Source organism: Schistocerca cancellata, chromosome 2 (assembly GCF_023864275.1).
Source record: "Schistocerca cancellata isolate TAMUIC-IGC-003103 chromosome 2, iqSchCanc2.1, whole genome shotgun sequence".
In the NCBI taxonomy this organism is placed as follows: domain Eukaryota; kingdom Metazoa; phylum Arthropoda; class Insecta; order Orthoptera; family Acrididae; genus Schistocerca; species Schistocerca cancellata.
This window is the reverse complement of record NC_064627.1, coordinates 836,388,216-836,410,526: the sequence shown is the minus strand read 5'-3', so window position 1 is coordinate 836,410,526 and position 22,311 is coordinate 836,388,216. Positions and strand designations below refer to the sequence as shown.

Here is a 22,311-nt window from a genome sequence, read left to right as displayed (position 1 = left end):
TAGAATTACTATTTCCAGAAAAAGGCTGGTCAATGATGGACATCCAGTCCAGTTGGAATAGGACACGAGATTAAGTACACCATAATCTGGATGAAAGAAATATTCATGTATTTGTCTTAAGTTGTTTATCTAAACCACACGGACCAGTGTGGATGCACACAAATCTGAATAATTTTATTCCAGAAAATGAGCCGGTGTCTTGATGTGCTGAGTTGATGGATCTGATGAAGGAACAATGACCATATCAGATGAATAAAATTAATGAGTCCCTACCACAACACAACAGAAACATATCTGTTCCATAATGTTCAACATTAATGTCGTAAGTACTCCACCCACTGTCTTGTCAAGTAACACTGTACCGCACATTTAAGTAAACCTACTCATTTCACACAATGTTATCAGTCAACTGCATGGGCATCCATGCTAAGATCCCCGAATAGTCTTGCTTTTTTAAAGTAATGATACCCACAAAGTATCAGGAACAGAAAGTTTACTGGAATTGGAAATGATCAGCAGCAAAATACTAAATTCTGATTGGAATACACATCCCAAGGCTAGGATAGGATAGGATAGGATAGGATAGGTACCACAGATGGTGGTGTATTTATTGACATAAAGACCCCTATAGTATATCGTGAGGTTATTAAAGATGCTGAATGTGGAATAGTCTGGCTAAAGGTAAAGATCAACGGTGAGTAAAACATGGTAATCTGACACTTTTATGGATCACCTGTGTCAGGAGATGCAGTGGCATGGCCTTCAAACATTACTTAGAGAATACCCGAGGAAGTTTTCTGATCATGCTATTGTAATATGGCGAGACTTAAATATTCCAGATATGGGGAAGTCGTGCAATTAAAGCAGTTGGGTCCTTCCATGTGAAACCAACCAATGGTCTGGTTCTTGACATCTCACAATTTGATACATTTTTATAAATTGGTAGCAGTAGTTGCCTGCATGAAAAACCCCAAATTAATTATTTTTTTCTTTTTTGAATTTTATGTTTTCGAATTATTGATATCAAAAGGTTCCAAAATTATGTGATTTTTGTCACATTTTGAGACTTTATTTGACTTTTAACATTTGAATTGCACAATTTTATTCGGTTTCCTTTAAGCTTTAAAGTATCTAAAACTTCATTAAATTTATAAAATGTGTGTTGTCAAACCAACATCATTTGTTAATGTATGAGCCAGATTTCATGATGATATTTCAATGTGAACATGTTACAATAAATTTTATTTTGCTAGCGAACTTAGTATCCAGCATGTAGTACGTAGGACTTTATGCTTATTATTATGCTGTAATAGAAAGATCAAAGGATGAAAACAAAACAAGGCTGTACCATCACTTATTTTTTATTTCATGACTACTGATTTATTAGATTATCAGAATCCTACATTTAAATTTTGAATCACTTTTAGCTTTCTCTGTTAACTGTGAAAACATTTTAACACACACCATAACAAAACGCACTCAATAAAGGCAATAAATAATTAACTTAACTGTACCTTTATTTTACAAGTATAATAATATTAATTGATATTATTAATTAAAAATTCCCAAAGCTGTTACTATTTAGTATTGTGTTATTTGAGTGCCTCGCAATAAGACGATACCTATTCATCATCAACAAGAAAAACATTATGGTGATCCAATTACAATCTCATTAGAGTCTAAGATTATATATTACAGCCTTGTTCTAAATGATGTAACTGTGTCCTCTCAAGCAGTATTACTGATATTACAACATAGTCTTTTCCAAAATAATCTATGAGCTTCTTTGTATCTCTTCACCTAATAGTCTGTATGTTTTTCCAGTGGAAGCTGTGGGGCATATTTAGCAAAATATGATGTCTTTTGGAACAAACAATTTATCTGGTCTTCTTCGGTATGAAAAAGAAGGAACTGATCCACAAGGATGCACAAATATGAGGTTTACTTCTCTTTCTTTTCCAACTCTCAATAGCACACAAGCTGTCCACCTTTTGTTGTCACAACAGTGACAAATCCTACAATCTGTTCAAAAGGCATGGCATCTGCATCTGTGTCAACTTGAATTTTACGAGCATCAAAATCCTTAAAATCATAAATGACTTTTGGTTTAACCAAGGCTTTGCTCACGGGAGTAAATGTATGATATTTCTGAGTCCCTATGACCACTAACGCTTCATAAGATCTTTTTGTCTAGCTCATTTCTTCTGCAACATGATCGTCATTTGCCACATTGAAAAAAAGACTGATGGGATATTTGCTTGACACGATTCCAACAGTTGGAAGGGAGTTAATATTTATTATTGTAACTAAGTGTCCGCCCCTGGTAGCTCAATGGGCAGCGTGACGGGTTGTCAATCCTCTGGGCCCGCGTTCGATTCCCGGCTGGGTCGAGGAATTTTCTCCGCCCAAGGACTGGGTGTTGTGTTGTCATCACCATCATCTTATCATACTCATCGACTGCCGGTCGCCGATGTGGCGTCAAATTGAAAGACCGGCACCCAGCGAACGGTCTGCCTGACGGATGGCCCAAGCCATAGGACTAAATAAATAAATTGTAACTAAAAGATCCTCTGGTTGCAAGGATGTATTAAAAATACAAGATTTATTTTGAGACTCCCAGCCCAATCTTAACACATATATTAATATATACATCTACTTTTGTTAGGTATTATTTTCCCAGAATTACAGATGGCTGTCATTGCCAATCTGGAAATGTGCAAGATCCGAATCAACAACACCACACTAAATGACACTGGTAGTCTGCTGACGACCACTGCCATGTAATTTTGTGTGGTGTTGTGAATGCAGCTCTTGCATGTTTGGTGATCAGTGATAACAGCCAGCTGAGAATTTCAGAAAAAATAACACCTAACATCAGTTAAATATACAGTGTGTCCCATTTATCTTGACCACCCTAAATAATTGTTTATTCAGACACAAATTACAAAATTTTTCAAGCAAATGTTCTTTAGCCATCAGTGGGACATCAGTCAGCATGACAGCCTTCATTGTAGCTATGTTTTTTTTGCAAAGATATGACTTTTTTAAATGGCGTGCTCTAATTTTTATTCAGTAATTCATTTCCTCTCCTAAATACTTATCTAAAAATGTATCACAGTGTACCATTCACTGAAATACAATGTTATTAATTAGTAACACAACAATGACGTTGGCGCTCCCAGCACTTAGTGCAGGTACTCGGGCTCATGGAACACACCCACGAGCTGACGTTGACAGAGGACAAATACAAACATAAATAGAATGCACATCAGTGATTCCATCTACCATTGTTAGTTGTGTGAGTAGAATGTACACCAACGAAATCCTACTCATTTATGGGGAATGTAAGATAGCAGAACAGTAATTGCAATACTGTTTTCTTATGCATGGGTACATTTAGTACTATACGGGTACATTTAGTACAGTAGTTTAGTTGGAAGGGAGTTAATATTTATTATTGTAACTAAGTGTCCGCCTCTGGTAGCTGAATGGGCAACGTGACGAGTTGTCAATCCTCTGGGCCCAGGTTCGATTCCCGGCTGGGTCGAGGAATTTTCTCCGCCCAAGGACTGGGTGTTGTGCTGTCATCACCATCATCTTATCATCCTCATTGACTGCAGGCCGCCGATGTGGCGTCAAATAGGAAGACCGGCACCCGGTCTGCCCGACGGGAGGGGGGGGGGGGGGGGGCCCTAGCCATACTGTTGTGTGGAGTAGGCATACAGTAAAGGCTATCCTTCCTACCAAGTGCATCGACATAACATCTCTTTTCTTGTTGTTGAAGGTAGGCGAAATGCTACCCAAGCAATGGAACTGTACAGAGAGCGATATCCTGACGAGAACCCATCTTCCCGGAGGATGTTTTCTTGTCTTGTTGTGACCCTTCAGGAAACGGGAAGCTCCAACCCACAACAACATAATTGTTGTAGCACTCACACAGACGAAGCTGCCAAAGTTACTGTTCTCACTTCCATTGCAGTGAATCCACATGTGAGCATACGTAAGACAGCTTGAACACGAGACTGGCGTTCCTAAAACCAGTGTACATCATATTCTTACACATTACCAGTTCCATCCTTACCATGTACACTTACATCAAGAATTGCATGGGAATGATTTCCAGAATCATGTACAGTTCTGTCAGTGGGCACAGCAGCAAATCTTCACCAACCCGAACTTCTTCTCCAGTGTTCTATTTACCAATGAATGTTCCTTCTCAAACAAAGGACAGGTAAATACAAGGAACATGCATTATTGGTCCAGCGAGAACCCACGATGGCTTAGACAGATGGAACATCAGTGCCAGTGGAGAGTTCACGTCTGGTGTGAGATGCTTAGTACTACAATTATTGGCCCTTATTTCATCAATGGTAGTCTAAACAGCACAGCGTATGCCAACTTCCACAGACTGGTTCTTCCTCCTCTTCTGGATGAAGTGCTGCTAAGAACCAGAATACTTATGTGGTATCAACACGATGGATGTCCAGCACATAATGCCTTGAGTGCACGTCATGTTCTGAATGGAAGGTATCCTGCCAGATGGATTGGTCGAGGAGGAACAGTTACTTGGCCTGCTAGGTCTCCGGATTTAAATCATCTGGATTTTTTTCTTTGGGGATGCATTAAAGACGTTGTCTATCACGATATTTCAACAACTCCAGAGGACATTTTTGCAGGAACGTATCGTGCTTACTTGTAACTCTCTTCAGCAGGCAACACTGGAAGCAGTAAATAATTCTTTCACTCAACGAGTGCACCAGTGTATTAGTGTCCAGGGTCACCACTTTGAGCACCTTCGAATGTTCTACTCCTGGGCATTGGTACAGGAGAGTCAAAGTCAATTTTGTGTTATGTTTTGACTGGGTTTTCATTTGTTTTCTGACAACTCCAGAAAGTGAATGAGTTTGTGATCCCGGGCTCAAAGTCAATGTTCTGTTATGTAATTAATAACGTTGTGTTTCAGTGAGGGGTATACTGTGATACATATTTGAATAGATATTTCAGAGAGCAAATGAATTACTGAATAAAAAATACAGGGTGCCATTTAAAAAAGTCATACCACTGTTCATATCTTTGTAAAAAACAACGCTACAATGAAGGCAATCATGCTGATTGATATCTCCCTGACAGGTCAAGAACATTTGCTTGAAACATTTTGTAATTTGCATCTGGACAAACAGTTATTTAGGGTGGTCAAGATAAATAGGACACCCTGTATATTAACATGAGTTAATATTCAATTAGTCATAGGATTCTGCAAACTAGCTTTGAATTCAAGCCTTTTTAATGTGCAGCGAACCCCTTTCCATGTGTAGTAGCATAAAAATGCCATTCTGCCTCAATTCCTGTCAAATCTTCAAAATAATGACAAAAATTATAAATGTTTTTGAGATTTTTATATTGTGCTGCAGTGCAATCATTAAAGTAAGAAATTATTTTCAAATTGGGACAAAAATACAGTTCTGTAAACTCCCATTTTAAACTGTTGTATGGCTTGTTTTGTTTTGATTAACTGAAGTGTGCTTAATTTGTAAAGAATACTTTCATTTTAACATTAGTTTTATGAGCCAGCCTGAGTGCTGTTGTGGGACAGCAGGCAAAACAAATCTCAGGAAAAATAAAATTTATTCAATATGTTCTCACTAGAATACCATCATGAAATTTGGTGTAAATGTTAACAAACAGTGCACACCAGACAAATTTTTTCAACAAAAAAATGCAAATTTTGAAAAGAATTTGGTTTGGGAAAATTTATCCTTTTTATTTGAATATAGCCACATAGACATACTTCTAAAGCCTATAAAAAAACTGAATAATATGGCAAGTCTATAAGTCAAATGATTTTTGAGGTATGGTCGTGTTAAGGTTCCAAAACATGACAAAAATAGCACAATTGTGGAAACTTTAAAAATTAAATAACTTAAAAATGTAACATCTAAAAATCTTTAATTTCTTATTTTACCTTATTTTGATAGGTAGAACAAAATGACAAAAAAGATCACAAAACTATAAATCATCAAATTTAAAATTTATTTTTTTATTTGTTGATTTCACATGGAATGACCCTGTTGACAGAGAAGAGGATTCATTAGAGTGTTCTGGGTGTTACCATCGCTTTCATTTTGAATAGCTGCCTGCCCCAGATCGGGTCTGTTTGGAATGTCTAGTATGAAAATTACTTCAAGCAAGTAGTTAAAGAACTTATACCTGAGGACAATGTCTTAGACCTTCCAATAACTAACTGCGCCAAACTTTGCAAATCAGTTAACATTGGGGAAGGAAACAAGTGACCATATCACTAGCCTTATGTAAAGTCAGTAAGTGAATCAAAATAACTTATCCAGTCGCTCAGTGCCCAAAGAGGCACCGAACCAGAAGATGACATACAGAACACTGAATTCGATCTCCTGAAATTGTACACTACATTTTACTACAATATAGTTGCTCTTTTAAATTTTACTCCAATATAGTTGCTCTTTTCAATCACCGAATGAATTTCGATATTGCACATGCCGACATAAGCTATCACAGTGTAGAAAATCAACTAAAACTGCTCAGAAGTGGAAAGGCAACTAGATTGGATGAGACAGCCATAGGGGCTGGAGGGAGGTGGGGGGGGGGGGGAGGGGGCTTATGGAGATTATGTGAAAGAACTTCCTCCCTTCTAGCAGTCATAGATCACTTAAGCAAGGACGGGTACCTAGTGATTGGAACAAAAAGTCACTGAACACATGCATGTAATTGTAAGCCTACATCACTAATATTAATCGTTGCAGAATTGTGGAACACGTTCTACGCTCACTCATAGAACAAAAGTCTATATTCCAAAATTAAAATGGATTCTGCAAACAGAGAACTTGCAAAACTCCACTTGTTTGTCCACGAGATTGAGAGCACCATAGATAGGCCCTAAAGGTGTCCAGGTGGTTCCTCGACTTCTGGAAAGTCATTCAGTTCAGTTCTGCACTGTTGTTCAGCAAACAAAATACAAGCTTAACAAGCATCAGACTAGACTTGTGAATGGATTCAGTACATTAATTCAAACAGAACAATACACTGTTCCTAACAGAACAAACCTGAATGGTGTCAAGACAACTTCAAGTTAGTTTTGTAAGCCCGTTAATATTTACTTACAATGAATATAAATAGTCGAGAGGATAATGTTGGAGGCTTTGTGAGGCATTCACGAATGATGCAGTTGTCTAAAGGAACACTTGTAACAATGTTTTGTTAATGTGCAAAACGCCAAGCTGCACTGTGCTTTGGGGTCCACGGTAAACGGTAGATCTCCTATAATTGGCCAGGTAGATCACTTCAAAGGTCAAAAGAAGGCAACGGCACACCAACTCCAACAGAACCACACTCAGTAAAGCACAGGGATTGTCTAATCAGCACTCGATTTGAGAATATTTTTTCTTACATTTAGTAGGAAGCATCAATTGAAAAAGAGAATTTGGTCAGGCCAGGACGCATGCTTTAAAAGTACAACACATAAAAAAAAAAAAACAGGAAGTGCAGTTTCTAGTCTTAGTTCTGACACAAATTGTCAACTGTCATTTCAGACACAAATATTATTCTACATGTGAAGCAATATGGTTTTCTCTCAATAGTTTTAGAAAACATTTCTAATTGTACCAACAAAACAAGTTTTGATTGCCATCTAGTGTGAGTTAATGCTGAAAATTATAGGACAAGGGAAAGTGGCTTCGGTGATGATCAGTATAGTGTTGCACTGAAATACTGGAATACAAAAATGTATATGAGTAGCAGATGTGGTCCATAAAACAATTATCTAATACCACTGATATTATCTTAGAACATATTCTTAGCACTAATAAGGTAATCAGGTTATCTAAAACAGAATGACGCCATCCATGCCAAACCCATCTCTGACGTTTCTTGCACGACGTCATGAAAGGCATGGATCAAGACAATCAGGTTGAAGCAGCATTCACTTGCTCCCAAAAAGTGTTTCAGTCAGTACCATACTAATGTTTATCAGCAAAGGTGCAACATACATGGTATCAAATGAAGTTTGAGACTGGATTGAAGAATTCTGGGTGCGAAGACACAGCTGGTTATCTTTGATGTAGCATATTCAACAGATGTAAAAGTAATTTCAGGTCTGTACTAGGAAAGTACGGACCCTTGCTGTTCATGTTGTATATTAATGACCTATCAGACTCTATTAATAGTAACGTCACAATTAATGAAGCAGTTATCTAATGCTTAAATATTAGGTAGTAAAAAAAAATGCTGCAGAAATATTCTGCCAGATCTTGAAACTGCATAGTGTTGTCAACACTGGCAACTTGCCTTAAATGTTCAGTAATGTCAAACTGTGTAATTCACAAAATGCCAAATATAGTATACGACAGTATCGATGAGTATCAAATGGATCAGTCAACCCATTCAAACACCTGCAAGTCACAAATTGTGGTAACATGGGCAAACCTAAGAGGTTAAACTGTAGCAGGTGGCAGAGTTCAGTCCATTGGTAGATTGCTAAAAAGATTGTACTTAATCCACAATGCAGACTGCTTAGAAAACACTGCAAGATGTACAGTTATCCACTTTACAATATTCTTACATTCTAACAGTTAAATATTTACCACTGTTTAAAACAGGTCATGTGCAATACATTTTTTGGTCATCTTTCTACATGATTCAGTTTCTTCCTTGTACACACAGCAGGCCTATGACCACTTAAATCTGTTTTAAACATAAGCCACACATCAGGTTATGGTTCTCTGGGGCTACTCTAAAGGTCCACCCATCACCTCAACCATCATTTTAGTGTGGAGCCCATTATTACACATTAGTCCGATAAATAGACAAAAACCAATCACCACAGATCATGACTGATCAATTTCATTAGTACAAGACATCTCCACTGATGTGCCAAATAAATTTCTCTGGATGGGTCTACAATAAAGGTTCACAGTGTGTAATGTTAATAAGTACATTTCTGTGAAACAATCAGTGCAGTTATAAGTCTCACAATGAACTTGTCTCATTATTAGGTAAAATAGTAATGGAAATGTAAAACATAAAGCACACAGGTATAAAACAATGACTTTTTTTTTCGTTTACTTCAACTGTGAAGGGAAATAGAAAATGTCTCATGACATTCCCAAGCAGTATCCTTACTCTACTCTGTAATACATGTGGGCTTACAGAGCAGAAACGTAAAACAACTATATATGAATGGGAATGGATGTAAAATTACTTATCCTAATTCCGTGATGGATATAAAGCAATATTAACAGTAATGAACAGTGAGTGGGTGAAATTTGGTTTTCTCTACTAATCAGCTACAAAATTTCCAGTAGGCCTAAATAACAAAACTGTAAAGCCTGTACTCTTATACTTGTCCCATTCGATCAATATCTTTCGTTCATAATAAACCTCTTACACAATAAATAAATGAGCGAAAGATTTTGCGCGAGACTTCATTCCCACAAAGCTTCTGCAAGTTCATTGGCTTGATTTTTTTTTATTAATCTGTGAACCGATTTACACTGTACGAATTTCATCACTCAAAACACTGAAAAATTAACAACTTAAAATCAATTTTTTACACGGTAGGTGTAAATGAGTTTTCTTTAAATCTAAATAGATTTTTTTAGTCTTAGCTAATTATCATGTCTATACATATGATAAAGGACTTATGAAATTAGGTAAGCTATGACTATAAATCCACGAAAAAAATAATGATTACTCTGTTTTCGTCACCGTCATTCTAGGAAAGCTGTGCCGGCTGCTAACATATTTTACATAAGATTAATAATTTAAATAACTCCGTCCACTGTCCTTTTTATAATCATGATTTTTCTTTTTTAATACTTACGTGAGACGTCGGCGTTTTCCCACGTAGAATCACAGCATTCGAAAGCTTGACACCAAACTCCAGAAACGGCATTTGTTAATAGATCAAAGTACCCTGCTTCAACAATGTTAATATGTACAAGAGTAACATAAATTATAATTACTACGATACGTTTCATTGCTGAAATACAACAAATCAACTAAAAATGCACAATCATATACAATTTCTATTTGAAATCTCATTTGTTAAATACCATCCGGTGAACGATTAACAACAGGCATGTTTATCATTCTACATCGACGGGATTCCCCCACGAAGCTACTAATCTAATGTTGCAGGCATATAAACATCTATTGCATTCATTCACTCACTTCTAAGTACAACATTTTCTACGGTTGTTCAAAAACACTGATTCCGGCGCTCATTGTACTATATAGTATAATGTATATACACAGTGTCCAGTGCATGCCAACTGTAGGGGAAATCCACCACGTCGGCAAGACACTGAGAGAGGAGACCTTGAAAATGACATAGCTTGTAATCTTAAATGATTAAGCTGCAGCACATGTCAAACCCGACCCCTATTACAAGAACTACAGTACATATCACGTCATCAAAACAGTTTTTTTTTTTTCAATCAGAAAAATGTGTCTCGTAGGTAAACAATAATTATGACTGATTTCAGCTAATGAGCGACAGGGGATGGTTTCGACACCGAAACAGTTGCAAAGAGTCAAATATTGTTATTTTTTTTAATACATCTCGTACTAGTTGACGTATGCGTTTACATTGTCCTTCAAACATGTTGACTGCCAACATGCTTCCCGACGAAATTTGTTCATTCTACGTGACAGATTCCAATTGGAACTCGATTTGCAGTCGTACGATATTTCATTCTAGGGTTTTATGAATTGCACAGTTTTACCTTTCTGGATATTTGAATGAAGCTGCCAAACTTTGTACCACACTGAAATATTCTCAAGCGTTGATATTCTCTTTTGCGGGTTTTTTCGGATATAACCTCATTTTGCATCGTCTGCAAAAAGTCTGAATTCACTGTTAATAATGTCTTCCAGGTCATTAATATACAGCGTATTACCTAACATGTGGAAAACCACTGGTGAATGGATAGAGGACTGAGAAAGAAGCAAAAAAATTTCAGATATACGTATGGCATATTTTTTTTGTATTTTCTTAGGTATACTCTTTTGTTGTGACACGTTTGCTTCGTTTCTGTCTTTTTGTTTCCAGTTTTCCAGGTTCGTTCTATAAATATGTATTCTTTTCAATTGTTTGTTTTAGGTAGTGTTAAGCCACAGCTTTCTTCAGGCGGCCACTCACGTAAATACATGCTTGACAATCACGCTTGCTCAAGAGTGCTTGAGCAATAATGGACAAATTCGTGGCGCCTACACACGGTCAAGCATGTTTGTACAAGCATTAGTTTGTTTATCAGAAAATGTCGAGCTCAGACTATGATGCGTTGCCTTTAGCAGCCTTTTTGCTTGTGTTACGAAAAAAACAAGGAATGAAATGCGATATGTGGAGTAAGAGTGGTTAAAGAAACGAAAACATTATTCCCATATTAACTACACTCCTGGAAATGGAAAAAAGAACACATTGACACCGGTGTGTCAGACCCACCATACTTGCTCCGGACACTGCGAGAGGGCTGTACAAGCAATGATCACACGCACGGCACAGCGGACACACCAGGAACCGCGGTGTTGGCCGTCGAATGGCGCTAGCTGCGCAGCATTTGTGCACCGCCGCCGTCAGTGTCAGCCAGTTTGCCGTGGCATACGGAGCTCCATCGCAGTCTTTAACACTGGTAGCATGCCGCGACAGCGTGGACATGAACCGTATGTGCAGTTGACGGACTTTGAGCGAGGGCGTATAGTGGGCATGCGGGAGGCCGGGTGGACGTACCGCCGAATTGCTCAACACGTGGGGCGTGAGGTCTCCACAGTACATCGATGTTGTCGCCAGTGGTCGGCGGAAGGTGCACGTGCCCGTCGACCTGGGACCGGACCGCAGCGACGCACGGATGCACGCCAAGACCGTAGGATCCTACGCAGTGCCGTAGGGGACCGCACCGCCACTTCCCAGCAAATTAGGGACACTGTTGCTCCTGGGGTATCGGCGAGGACCATTCGCAACCGTCTCCATGAAGCTGGGCTACGGTCCCGCACACTGTTAGGCCGTCTTCCGCTCACACCCCAACGTCGTGCAGCCCGCCTCCAGTGGTGTCGCGACAGGCGTGAATGGAGGGACGAATGGAGACGTGTCGTCTTCAGCGATGAGAGTCGCTTCTGCCTTGGTGCCAATGATGGTCGTATGCGTGTTTGGCGCCGTGCAGGTGAGCGCCACAATCAGGACTGCATACGACCGAGGCACACAGGGCCAACACCTGGCATCATGGTGTGGGGAGCGATCTCCTACACTGGCCGTACACCACTGGTGATCGTCGAGGGGACACTGAATAGTGCACGGTACATCCAAACCGTCATCGAACCCATCGTTCTACCATTCCTAGACCGGCAAGAGAACTTGCTGTTCCAACAGGACAATGCACATATGCATGTATCCCGTGCCACCCAACGTGCTCTAGAAGGTGTAAGTCAACTACCCTGGCCAGCAAGATCTCCGGATCTGTCCCCCATTGAGCATGTTTGGGACTGGATGAAGCGTCCTCTCACGCGGTCTGCACGTCCAGCACGAACGCTGGTCCAACTGAGGCGCCAGGTGGAAATGGCATGGCAAGCCGTTCCACAGGACTACATCCAGCATCTCTACGATCGTCTCCATGGGAGAATAGCAGCCTGCATTGCTGCGAAAGGTGGATATACACTGTACTAGTGCCGACATTGTGCATGCTCTGTTGCCTGTGTCTATGTGCCTGTGGTTCTGTCAGTGTGATCATGTGATGTATCTGACCCCAGGAATGTGTCAATAAAGTTTCCCCTTCCTGGGACAATGAATTCACGGTGTTCTTATTTCAATTTCCAGGAGTGTATTTGTGGTAGACACGCTATGGAAATTATCTCACAGTACTGATGATTTTGCCGGCCGCGGTGGTCTAGCGGTTCTGGCGCTGCAGTCCGGAACCGCAGGACTGCTACTGTCGCAGGTTCGAATCCTGCCTCGGGCATGGGTGTGTGTGATGTCCTTAGGTTAGTTAGGTTTAAGTAGTTCTAAGTTCTAGGGGACTTATGACCTAAGATGTTGAGTCCCATAGTGCTCAGAGCCATACTGTTGATTTTCTTCTCTGTTTCTCCGTGAAACATTGTGTTCTTTGACTTGACCCACAGTACAGTCCAACCTTGTGCAGAAAGTAATATAACATAACCAATGAAATTTAAATCAAGGGCAGATAACTGACAAATGCTTGCACAAGTCTCCCTATTCTTGATACACACACTCAAGAACACATACGTTTGAAGGCTTGCACAAGCATACATACCCAGCTAGCACTCAAGCTTATTTCAAGGTGGATATTGAGTTTAGGTTCAGTTGAAAAGTCAACATTGAAAAATCAGCCTGTTACACAGCTTATTTCAACGTGGCTTTGAGTTTAGGTTCAGTTGAAAATTCAAGATTGAAAAATCAACCTGTTACACAGTTTACATCAAGCTGTAAAAATTTAGCTTGAATTAAAATAATTTTCCCAAGCTTGAAATAAACTGTAATTTCCCTGGAAGCCTGTACAGCAGATGCGCGCGCAACATAGCTTCCATAGACGTCCACAGGAAGCGCCACAAGCGTTTATAAGCCTTGCACTGACTCTGCTAGGTTTACAGCCATTTTACTTTTGTGACGCGTATTAATGATTGTTGACTGTTGTGAAGTTCGTTTTATACTGGAAAATAGTTCGGTAAGTGTGTGGCGTCTCCTACCTTACTGCTACACCGGGTCTGAAGAGGATATATAGTGTATTACAGGTACGTTGGTGCATTTTTCTATAGTGGTACGTTAATATTACAAATGTTAAATATTATTATGTAACATAAAGAAATATCATATTCTTTTATGTAGAAAAATTGAGCCTGGATGAAAGTGAAATGGATTACCAGCTAAGTTACAAGTTGTTCAGCAAAAAGAGGTCATTTTAAACTAGCTCTCTAGTATGTGGCACCAATAAATTAAACTTAATGTTATGTTACCTTTTTAAAATCTCGCCTTTTTTTGTTCTTTCACATTTCAGTTCCCCAGAACTGGTAATTTCTTAAATTCATTTTGATTCAGTTTTACTCACCAAAAAATAATTGTGGGTAGAATAAAAGTCTACATTTTTCTAAACAGTAGATTCCTTATAAGCTTACAGTACGAGGTGTATATCATTTCAAGTAATTGTTTCTTTATAATTCAGATTAAATGGCCCTGAAACTGTTAGAAATAGTGATGTGTGGCTTCTGCATGAAGTCATCGCAAAATTACCCAAATATCATCTTTACTTTAAAAATTTCAAACAAAAAGTTATTTCAAATTACTTTAAAACTCTTTGTAATGAAGTCACCAGAAGCAGCTGCTTACTCAGTGACGTTTATACTAGTTAATGATTCTTACTACATCAGTGAGTTTGAAGTTATTTTGCTAATATGGGGTATAAATTATATTTACGTTGATCAGTTTCAACTTTTTACATTTTTTATGTTTAGGTATGGCTAACATTTTCTTTTACCTGTTACAGGATCATTATACCGGCAGAAGTCAGCGATATTTGATCCTTCTATGGTCTGTGTGCTGGGGCTGGAGGGGCTTCAGAATAATTAAATTTTAAAATAAAACAATTTTAATCACTTTGAAAATAAAAAATTTTAAACATACATGTCTTGATAATTTTTTTCACGCCATTTCCATTCTGATATTTATTTAATTAATTAGGTTCAATAAATTCAGATTAATAATTATATGTATAGCTTAAAACAAGCTGTAAATACCAGGCTGTATTCCACGTGTGTAGATACAGCTGGAGCCAAACTTGATAAGTCAAGCTTGAAATATAGCTTGAACTCTGCCAACTTTGATGTTTGTTTCAAGCTTGAATCCAACTACCAGGCCTGAATATTCCAGCTTTGATCAAGCTTATATACTTGAACTTTACATCTGGAAACAAGTTTGAAACCGGCTTACTGTGCTATCTGGGTAATCAAAATTCCATCGAGCATCAAGCTGCTTGTACAGTACTGATGCTTGGGCACATTTATCCCACACTCTCATGCATTCATGGGCAGTCGCGTCGTAAAAGTAGAGGGGCCCGTCCAGTGGTTTCTGTGCGCCACCAACAAGCGGCGTCAAGGGACAGCAAATCTTGGTGCCGACCAGGTGTGCTGATCAGTTGAGCTCGGCTGGCCTCTGGTCTGCAGCTCGTAGCACTAACAGACGACAATGAAAGCTTATACATTCGCAAAGGACAAGGAGCTGCTTGATTCCTTCCGTGCGAAATTCAAAATTGTACGTTAACTATGCAGCTCGCTTATGCAGTTCTTAGGACCTAGTTTACGATAATGAATAACTTCACAAAAAGTTCTTCGAAAATATATCTCACAAATAAAAACATAAATAAGTTATCGTCAAACTAAGAGTAATTTTTCACGAGAGAAGTGTTCCAGTTCTTATGGCCATAATCGACTACTAATATACTTTATGACTGCAGAGGACTAATCAGATATATTGGACTGAATCCGGTGTTTATCACTGATAGCTGCACAAAGCTCACTGTCACTTGTTTCCTTCATTAACCTGAAGCTGAATTATATCTTTAAGTGGCAGAACTTCATGAAGTTCTTTCGAGAAGTTCGTATCTGACTAAAGAAGTTTACGAATGGTTTTGTATTTTTATGTGGCATATGTGGCATTCCTTTCAACAGATTGAATCTGCCAGTAACACAAACACTGTTGTAATTATATTTCACAATCTTGGACGTGCGGAAGTGTTTATTAATATATTCCACTGAAGTAGAGAATCAGAAACTGTTGACTGGTATTTTGGCATAAGATAATCATGTTAATGAGAAATAATTAGAGCAAGAACTCTACTATATCAGAGTTATGAAATATTCTGGAAACTGGGAAACTGTTTTAGAGTACATAATCTCGGTGTTAGTGACCTGGGCAATTTTCTTGCTAAAGACGTTTCGAATTAAGAAATTAACAGTAAAGTGCAAACAGCATTGCAGGAATTCAGGATTATTGATTATTAAGATTACTTTAGCACCATAAAAGATAGAATAAAAAACCGCCTGTTCTGTCTGGCTGCCGTTAGTGTATTTGCTGATAAATAAAAAACAAATGGAATTGTCATTGCTAATGACAATTAGTTAAAAAAAGTAAAAAAATTGTCAAAGCGCTTTTTTTTACACTGAGAACCATTACAAAGTAAGGGACAGTAGGGTTTTTGATACGATTTGTAGACTTATACAGGCTATATCTCAGAAATGAGATATTTAAATTGTACATGCAACACAGTTTTTTTATACGATTTGTAAATTTATGTAGGCTATGACTCAGAAATGAGATATTTCAATTGCACATGCATCAAAACAGAGATCAGACTGTTCGCATAAATAAATTTATTATTTCATCAGTTTCTATTCTGATGAAATATGGTGTACATTCCAAATATGAAAAACGTAATATTTGGTATGAGAGTAGAACAACGTTGTGGAAATATCGTTCTTTCCATAACTTTTTTGAGATGGCAAAGTCTGAGGTCCTCGAGATTAAAAGTTGGGGATAAGAATGTTGAAATGTAATCTTTAGTAAGGATTTGCAGATTAAATGGGAAGCTGTATTCATTAGCTCCTCAGCTTCTTTTCACTCTCCTGCAGCAAATAAAACAGTAACGGCCATTTGTAAGTATCTTTAGATTTCGTGCCACAAGATTGAATATAAGGACTCATGTGGCAAGGCCGTGCCGTGTACGACACTTAGATAGTTTTTCCCCTTACAAATCGACTTGAGTAGTTTTACTTGCGGTACAGAAGAAACATTCGCGATGTTTCCTCTGCAAACGAAAACAAATAAGATGTGTAGCATCCGATTCCACCTCCTAGTAAAAATGTTAACTTACACTTATCATGGCTGTATCTTGGACATCCCCCCCATGAACCATAGACCTTGCCGTTGATGGGGAGGCTTGCATGCCTCAGCGACACAGATAGCCGTCCCGTAGGTGCAACCACAATGGAGGGGTATCTGTTGAGAGGCCAGACAAACGTGTGGATCCTGAAGGGGGGCAGCAGCCTCTTCAGTAGTTGCAGGGGCAACAGTCTGGATGACTGACTGATCTGGCCTTGTAACAATAACCAATACAGCCTTGCTGTGCTGGTACTGTGAACGGCTGAAAGCAAGGGGAAACTACGGCCGTAATTTTTCCCAAGGGCATGCAGCTTTACTGTATGGATAACTGATAATGGCGTCCTCTTGGGTAAAATATTCCGGAGGTAAAATAGTCCCCCATTCAGATCTCCGGGCGGGGACTACTCAAGAGGACGTCGTTATCAGAAGAAAGAAAACTGGCGTTCTACAGATCAGAGCATGGAATGTCAGATCCCTTAATCGGGCAGGTAGATTAGAAAATTTAAAAAGGGAAATGGATAGGTTAAAGTTAGATATAGTGGGAATTAGTGATGTTCGGTGGCAGGAGGAACAAGACTTTTGGTCAGGTGAATACAGGGTTATAAATACAAAATCAAATAGGGGTAATGCAGGAGTAGGTTTAATAATGAATAAAAAAGCTACTACAAACAACATAGTGAACGCATTATTGTGGCCAAGATAGACACGAAGCCTACACCAACAACAGTAGTACAAGTCTATATGCCAACTATCTCTGCAGATGACGAAGAAATTGAAGAAATGTATGATGAGATAAAAGAAATTATTCAGATAGTGAAGGGAGACGAAAATTTCATAGTCATGGGTGACTGGAATTCGATAGTAGGAAAAGGAAGAGAAGGAAACGTAGTAGGTGAATATGGATTGGGGCTAAGAAATGAAAGAGGAAGCCGCCTGATAGAATTTTGCACAGAGCACAATTTAATCATAGCTAACACTTGGTTCAAGAATCATAAAAGGAGGTTGTATACATGGAAGAAGCCAGAAGATACTGACAGGTTTCAGATAGATTATATAATGGTAAGACAGAGATTTAGGAACCAGGTTTTAAATCGTAAGACATTTCCAGGGGCAGATGTTGACTCTGACTGCAATCTATTGGTTATGAACTGTAGATTAAAACTGAAGAAACTGCAAAATGGTGGGAATTTGAGGAGATGGGACCTGGATAAACTGAAAGAACCAGAGTGTTGTAGAGAGTTTCAGGAAGAGCATAAAGCAACAATTGACAAGAATGGCGGAAAGAAATACAGTAGAAGAAGAATGGATAGCTTTGAGGGATGAAGAGGTGAAGGCAGGAGAGGATCAAGTAGGTAAAAAGACGAGGGCTGGTAGAAATCATTGGGTGACAAAAGAAATACTGAATTTAATTGATGAAAGGAGAAAATATAAAAATGCAGTAAATGAAGCAGGCAAAAAGGAATACAAACGTCTCAAAAATGTGATTGAGAGGAAGTGCAAAATGGCTAAGCAGGGATGGCTAGAGGACAAATGTAAGGATGTAGAGGCTTATCTCACTGGGGGTAAGATAGATAGTGCCTACAGGAAAATTAAAGAGATCTTTGGAGAAAAGAGAACCACTTGTATGAATATCAAGGGCTCAGATGGAATCCCAGTTATAAGCAAAGAAGAAAAAGCAGAAAGGTGGAAGGAGTAAATAGAGGTACTATACAAGGGCGATGTTCTTGAGGACAATATTATGGAAATGGAAGAGGATGTAGATGAAGATGTAATGGGAGATATGATACTGCATGCAGAATTTGATAGAGCACTGAAAGACCTAAGTCGAAACAACGCCCCGGGAGTAGACAATATTCCATTAGAACTACTGACAGCCTTTTGAGAACCAGTCCTGACAAAACTCTACCATCTGGTGAGCAAAATGTATGAGACAGGTGAAATACCCTCAGACTTCAAGAAGAATATAATAATTCCAATCTCTAAGAAAGCAGGCGTTGACAGATGTGAAAATTAGCGAACAATCAGTTTAATAAGCCACAGCTGCAAAATACTAACGCGAATTCTATACACACGATTGGAAAAAGTGGTAGAAGCCGACCTTGGGGAAGATCAGTTTGGATTCTGTAGAAATATGGGAACACGTGAGGCAATACTGACCCTACGACTTATCTTAGAAGCTAGATTAAGAAAAGACAAACCTACGTTTCTAGCATTTGTAGACTTGGAGAAAGCATTTGACAATGTTGACTGGAATAATCTCTTTCAAATTCTGAAGGTGGCAGGGGTAAACTACAGGGAGCGAAAGGCTATTTACAATTTGTACAGAAACCAGATGGAGGTTATAAGAGTCGAGGGGCATGAATGGGAAGCAGTGATTGGGAAGGGAGTGAGAGAGGGTTGTAGGCTATCCCCGATGTTATTCAATCTGTATGTTGAGCAAGCAGAAATGGAAAAAAATGAAAAATTCGGAGTAGGTATTAAAATCCATGGAGAAGAAATAAAAACTTTGAGGTTCGCCGATGACATTGTAATTCTGTCAGAGACAGCAAAGGACTTGGATGAGCAGTTGAACGGAATGGACAGTGGGTGACGCTGAGGGAATTAGATTAGGAAATGAGACACTTTAAGTAGTAAAGGAGTTTTGCTATTTGGGGAGCAAAGTAACTGATGATGGTCGAAGGAGAGAGGATATAAAATGTAGACTGGCAATGGCAAGGAAAGCGTTTCTGAAGAAGAGAAATTTGTCAACATCGAGTATAGATTTAAATGTCAGAAAGTCGCTTCTGAAAGTATTTGTATGGAGTGTAGTCATGTATGGAAGTGAAACATGGACGATAAATAGTTTGGATAAGAAGAGAATAGAAGCCTTTGAAATGTGGTGCTACAGAAGAATGCTGACTAATGAGGAAGTATTGAATAGGATTGGGGAGAAGATGAGTTTGTGGCAAAACTTGACACGAAGAAGGGATCGGTTGGTAGGACATGTTCTGAGGAATCAAGGGATCACCAATTTAGTATTGGAGGGCAGTGTGGTGGGTAAAAATCGAAGAGGGAGACCAAGAGATGAATACACTAAACAGATTCAGAAGGATGTAGGCTGCAGTACGTATTAGGAGATGAAGAAGCTAGCACAGGATAGAGTAGCATGGAGAGCTGCATCAAACAAGTCTCAGGACTGAAGACCACAACAACAACAACAACATATTGGACATTTTTGCGAGTAAGCTTTCATTACTGCCGCATGCTGCGGAGCACAAGTTGCAAATACAGTTTTACATTTTTCAAATGAGAGCTGTATTAATGTCACGTAAACAAATGCATTAAAACAAATGCACGTGAATAGTATTGTAAGGTTTTGCCGACTATCACCAGAAACCGCTACCAGCTGTAGATCCGACATGGAGGTAAAAAAAAAAAAAAAGGATGGCCTTCTTAAATAGCCAAAACACTATCAGATTAATGTTTGCGATTGCTTCTTGTTAATTGTTTCTCTCGTGTGCACACAACAGCTTTTTTTTTTAATATTAAAAATTTCAATGTTTGCATGAATTAAATAGTGTCAGAAAGGTAATTTTGTAGTTATTGTGTTCTTGAAGGAATATTAGCTCTTGTGATACGACACATTTGTTCTCGTTAATGTAACTTGTTTTTTTCTTGATATATTTTGAATAACCAACAAGAGAAGGTTCATATGTAAGAGGATGCTTTCGTAATCCGTGTAATTCCACTTTTGCTGTATTTGTCTCGATAACAAATGAAACTGGAACTCCGAAACCAATACTTGTTTGCTTACTGGTATTTGTTTCTTGTTCGTTACGTTTTCAGTTCGTATTAGCTACATTTTTAGTGTTCAAGTTTTCAAAAAACGTACCTATGGGTTTTTGTCAGCTCACAGATGTGTGCAGTGAGGAAAAAAACAATACATGCTATAGTATCTTGTGCATATCAACAAAATGAACGATTATAGAAATATGAGAGAAACAGAACTGCATGCAGCATAGGGATTTTGATGAAACAATTACGTCTCCACATAGCCAAAACACCGAATGTTACTTGGGATAAGAACATGAAAGTCGATAGCTATTCCCAAGAGTCGAAACTGGACATGTCAGAGTCACCCCCTCTACATAGAGCTCTCATCACGTGCGTCTCGCGGGCCCCGAGGAATCGCTTCATGACGTCATAAAAAAATGCTGAAAGCGTGACAGCGCTGCCTGGTGACTAGACCTGTAAACAACTCTGTTGACGTAAGTGACGTCACACGTTGGCTATAGTGTTTATACAGACTTGCCTTCAGCTGTTGTTTTGGAATGTCAAATCAATCCAGATTGTTTTAATGAAGCTTCCGTTAACAGAATAAAATATAGAAAGAAGGTTTAAATGCGAATAATCTGTATTATGGTGACATGATAAATCCACAGTGTAGTCAAAGTTACATTTTAGAGCCGTACGTGATTGACTGAAGCCAACTGATTACGAATTATTGGTCGAAAGGCAGAATGATTTATAGTATAACACATATTATGCATTGCGGACAATGTGTCTGAATGTTTTTAACGCATTAACTGTAGCTTACTAATGTAGGCTAACTACCACTGAGACGTTTGCAGCACGAATTTGTCTTTCAACCCATAACCAAGTTTGTTGTGTCCTGTCTACACCTACCTCTGCTTGAGGCTCATCAGTTTCTAACTGAAGCAACAGGTCAAACTTATTTTTGACATTCACCACAAAACTGTCAGACTTAGTTCTAGGCCTGTTCCTTCTGTTACCTGTTGCCACTTCCCACCTCTCTTTGCCCTTCTCCCTCCTTAACCTGTCCAGATCTTCCCTAGCCTGATCTAGCTCAGCCTGAAGCGCAGCAATTTTCCCCTCCTGTTCCACTATCGTCCTATGCTGGTGGTCACAGCAGACTGCTCTGCTGGGGCCAGCAGTGATATGGTAACAACCAGGTATCAGCAATTTTACACTTTAATCTTATTGAGGAAAAATATTTACTTATATTTGATATTCCTTGCCATTTCCAGACTATTTTTGGGTCTGCAGTATTTTTATTTAAATGTCTTACAAAACCAAACTATTAAATGACTACAAAGTTATTCATGAATTCATTTTTAGATACATATTTAACTGTGTAAAGGATAATTCCTGAAACAGTAATTAGCATTCTAGCTGTTCTTTTTAGTTACGATTGTACAGATTCATATACTTCACACTCAAAGTTCCTAAATGTCTGCTTAACACATTGACTACCATACTGCTCACAGCAGAGCAGGACACTTAATGCTGTATGCCTGACCTGGTGGTGAAACATCCATTACTAATCATGTCAGGGTCAAGAAATGCATAAGTTAATCTCTCAGGGAGTACTGTAATCCAAAAATGTAAAATTATAACTAAAA

General features: G+C 38.7%; 1 protein-coding gene across 2 annotated transcripts in view; it reads right to left on the bottom strand.

Annotated features, from left to right (window-relative positions):
* The window catches only part of LOC126162747 (torsin-1B-like), an 88,221-nt gene extending 77,867 nt beyond the window's left edge, over positions 1–10,354 (bottom strand). The window contains exons 1-2 of one of the 2 annotated variants that reach the window (XM_049919427.1): positions 10,201–10,346; positions 9,851–9,943 (exon numbers count right to left, since the gene is read on the bottom strand). Coding sequence is in view for 1 of the 2 variants with exons in the window: in XM_049919426.1 (XP_049775383.1) it covers positions 9,851–10,007 (157 nt within the window). In the remaining variant the exon portion in view is untranslated. Of the gene's footprint in view, positions 1–9,850 lie in introns of both variants that reach the window. The other variant, XM_049919426.1, reaches the window with a different exon arrangement.
* Positions 10,355–22,311: the final 11,957 nt, after the last annotated feature.